We start from the raw sequence: 4,224 nt of genomic DNA on the forward strand, positions 1-4,224 counted from the left end.
CTTCGCCGTCTTTCAAAGACTTCATGTGTTTCGCAAGAACGTGACTGACACGATAAGATGCTATGGTAGCAGCCTTGCTCTTGTTGTTGGGCCTGGTGAAAATGGACTGCTGTGCATTTAGCTGTCCTTTCAGGTCCCTCACCTTCTGGGAGCGTAGGGCAGGATTAGGAGAGAATTCCGTCTCGTAGCGTTTGTGCACTGTTTTGAAATGCCGCTCCTAAATTACCCTTCTTCGATAAAGCCACGCAGCTCATTACAGATGAGGTAGATGGACTTTGAATTGGAAAAGATTAAAAAAAAATCATCCTCCCACTCGGAGTGAAAATTATATATTTTGGGCTTTTTTGCTTCTGCCATAATTGCGGTCTTGTGTGTGTGCGGACTGTCACTCAGCAAAATAGTGCCCACTGCCCACCAGCCACGCCCCGACAAATGGGGTCACGCCGGCCAATCACAAAGCTTTGATGCGTTCAAGTGCATTATTCTGGCACAGGAAGATTATGTTACAGGACATTAAAGATAAAACAGAATATTGTTGTTCTATTTTTAGACACACCTCGCGATCGACTGGGAATCTCCCCACGATCGCCTGGTTGGGCACCCCTGATCTAGCTCAATCCCTGCTACAGGAAAATAATTTCAGATGAAATAAAAAAGGATATTTATTACCAGATATTATGTGTGATGTATGGCCCCTTGAGGCGTTGCAGCCCAGTCGATGTGTTCAGCTGTGTCACAGGGAGGCAGACAGACGGTGGCAGTCTGCACCGAGACTCACTCTGAGAGCTCGGAGCGGTTCTCACCACAGATCCAGACCCCCTGCCTCAGGATGGGCATTATCACCTGGCTCTGCAGAAAGAGATGAGTGAATCTATCCCTGTGTCTGTGCAGTGTACGCGTGGAAAGGAGAGACTGATGAGGAGTATGTGTGGTGCATCGAGCAGACGCTGTTCTTCAAGGACGGTCAGCCCCTCAACATGATCCTGGACGACGGAGGAGACCTCACCAACATGGTCCACACCAAATACCCCAAACTGCTCGCAGGTGGGTTTACACAGTTATAATAATGTTTGTTTATCCCTGGTTCCCTAGTCTAAGGAGGGTATAGAAATAAGAAGTTGATGACAATACAGTCTTCCTGTTATTCCTCTACTTTGTTGCCACTTTAATTGTGGTAATCTAAAATGTCACTTTGATTTACTTTTATAAATATTAATATAAAGACAAGGGAAATAGGTTTTTCTAATTAATATTTTTTAAGTTGCAATTTAAAATCTCCAAAAATGGGTAATATCTATCTTATGCCTCAAGCATTAACATCCCGTGGATCTAAGCGGTGGGAACATGTTTCATAATGGGTGGTATTAAAAAGTCTCAATGTTTTGAATCCACCATGACTTTAGGAACCCTGAGTTTCACCACCAGTCATCTCAGTCTGGTAGTTATTGTTTTTGGCTTCTTTTCTGTTCATAAATGGCTGCTGCCGTGTGAAAGGCATTCAGAGGCTGGAGGAGAGTTCCCACTCTGGACTGTATGAATGACATGTAGAGTTTTTGACACTAGATGGCGGCAGTGGTCTGATACAAGCTGATTAGTTGCCAGAGTTCATTCATCTTACACTATCTTGAACTTTCATTCACAGCAAGTATTTTTAAATATAGTAATGTTCCATCAGTGTGTGATTTATTAACTCCTTCATGCATGAATTACAACAAACTAAGGATATTTTCATCTTTATGCATGAGAAAAAAATTAAAACATATTTTTAAGTAATATGTGTTTAACAAACCAATGAACACAATTATATATTATGCAAAACTATAAATTATTTGCATTTTGTTGGCTCAATTTTGGCTCTCTTTTTTTCGCCGTTGTCCACGTTCCCTGCTGTAGTGCTGCTACGTTTAAACCACGATTCCATTTCAATGTCGATTCGTTATACAAACCATACATTTGTACACTTTACCATAGTTTGTTAGTTTTATATCTTGTAATTAAAAAAAAAACGTAACAAATAAAACAAAGCTCCAAGATATTCTCCAGCACACTGATGCATAAGGTGATAATAAATGTGATGTGTTCAGCTGTGTCACAGGGAGGCAGACAGAAGGTGGTAGTCTGCACTGAGACTCACTCTGAGAGCTCGGAGTGGTTCTCCCCACCAACACCTTGAAACGTTCTGTTCATTTGTATTCGCATGCTTGTAAATATGCAAGCCTGTTTTTTTTTTAAAACCAGCGCAACTGTTGAAAGCAAAAATACCGATGTCAGACCACCATACCAATCGATGTGTAACAAACAGTATTCATAATTTTTATGACATGATATTCTACAGAACTTAATCATTTTCATTCACCGAATAATACATTATTCAGAATATAACTTGAATGCATCTCAATGCAACCTTTTAACATTAGCCTTTAGGTCTGTTATTTTGCCACAAGGACTATGCTGCACACTTGCTCACAGATAGCATTAACTAGCTATTCTCTTCTAGCCCCCCGGTACTTTAGAAACACAAGTGCAGTAAGGCTTTCTGAATTCTAAAAGTGATTCTAGTAACCTCGCTGTCCTCACCATCAGGGGGATTTCTTCACTTGTTCATCAGGAGAAGTGTATCTATAATGATATTTCTCATTAACCCTGGGACCCTGTGTTTTAGGTATCCGTGGTGTCTCAGAGGAGACCACTACAGGTGTACACAACCTGTACAAGATGATGAAGAATGGCGAGCTGAAAATGCCTGCAATCAACGTCAACGACTCCGTCACAAAGGTACGCAGCCTCCATCTTTTTATCCTCTTCAGCTGTATCTATAGTGCGAATAGAAGACGGACAAAATAGCTTATAATTCTTGTTTGTGTAGTTTTAAGTTAATATGTATAAAATACTAAATTTGTAGCACGATTTGTTGAGGTTCTGAGAGCGTTTGCAGTTTTTATTCGATCAAACTTCTCATATCTTGACAATACTGTTCTTTTTTAATAATTGGTCTTTATCAATGTTCCACATTTGAAAGTAATAAAAACAGAAATACTAAATGGATTATAAAATGAATACAAATTCATAACTATAATTTATAAGTGAATTGAGTTAAAAAATATATTTGTTTCAATGCTTAGGACATATTCTCATATTCCATAAATACATCAAATGCTCCCAGATTGAATGATCCGATCTGTCTTCATGCTTTACATCGTTTTGAGAAACAATTGTAATGAATTTATCTGACAAAGTATTATTGCATAATCCTTATTCAGCTTTAGTGACTTTGAATGAGGGGATATCGTTACAAAGTCCGATTCTGACACCAGGCCCTCAATGTGAACTGGTATATCTATCTGCAATTAAAGTTGACATCCGGTTGAAAAATATATATTTGTGTCTCTCCCTCCCTGCAGAGTAAGTTTGACAACCTGTACGGCTGCAGGGAGAGTCTCATCGACGGCATCAAGAGAGCCACGGATGTGATGATTGCCGGTAAGGTGGCGGTGGTGGCTGGGTACGGGGACGTGGGTAAGGGCTGCGTCCAGGCTCTGCGCGGCTTCGGAGCCCGCGTCATCGTCACAGAGGTCGACCCCATCAACGCCCTGCAGGCCGCCATGGAAGGTAGAGGATGATTCCCTAAACAACATCATGGAGAGAGGCAGCACATATAAGTTCAAAGTCGTCTGATTTTAAAGGATTTATTGTCATATGCACAACCCCTGCATCATGGAAGTTATTGGCAATTAAAATCTCAAGGCCAAAGCTCCTCCAACAACACAATAGGCGCTTTCACATTATTAAACACATTATTAAAATATGACTTTTTCTACATTATCATTAGTTAAAATCATTCAAAATGACCTTTTAACATAAATAAAACAGAAATCATTAGATGATAATTCATCAACCGTGCGAAGTGTGCCCCGTCCGGGGTAGGGATGCCAGCGATTATTCGAATATTCGTTACAGTCTCCATAATTGAAAAATATTTTTAAAATTCGATTTATATATATTTTTTATTATTATTTATGTTGTTTTTTTTTTTCCTGGCTTAGTTTCAACCAAAATATAGACTAATGCTAATAATAGTAATAGTATTAATAATTGTAAATGGCCATTGGTCACACCACCAGTTTTGTTTTACTGTAAACTTGGAGGAAGCCAGCAGCGCAGAGTGCAGACTGCTGCACTCTGCGCAGCCCTTCGCTGCGCTGCTACACACCGACCCCGCCCCCC

General features: G+C 40.1%; 1 protein-coding gene across 1 annotated transcript; it reads left to right on the forward strand.

Annotated features, from left to right (window-relative positions):
- Positions 1–872: 872 nt before the first annotated feature.
- Positions 873–3,644, forward strand: LOC104962435 (adenosylhomocysteinase-like; the record flags this gene model as incomplete). Its single annotated transcript, XM_010790872.1, has 3 exons — positions 873–1,044; positions 2,663–2,775; positions 3,402–3,644. Coding segments are annotated over 3 exons (504 nt in total), but the record flags the coding sequence as incomplete, so codon positions are not given.
- Positions 3,645–4,224: the final 580 nt, after the last annotated feature.

Source organism: Notothenia coriiceps, unplaced genomic scaffold, assembly GCF_000735185.1.
Source record: "Notothenia coriiceps isolate Sejong01 unplaced genomic scaffold, NC01 NC01_scaffold00034754, whole genome shotgun sequence".
NCBI lineage: Eukaryota > Metazoa > Chordata > Actinopteri > Perciformes > Nototheniidae > Notothenia > Notothenia coriiceps.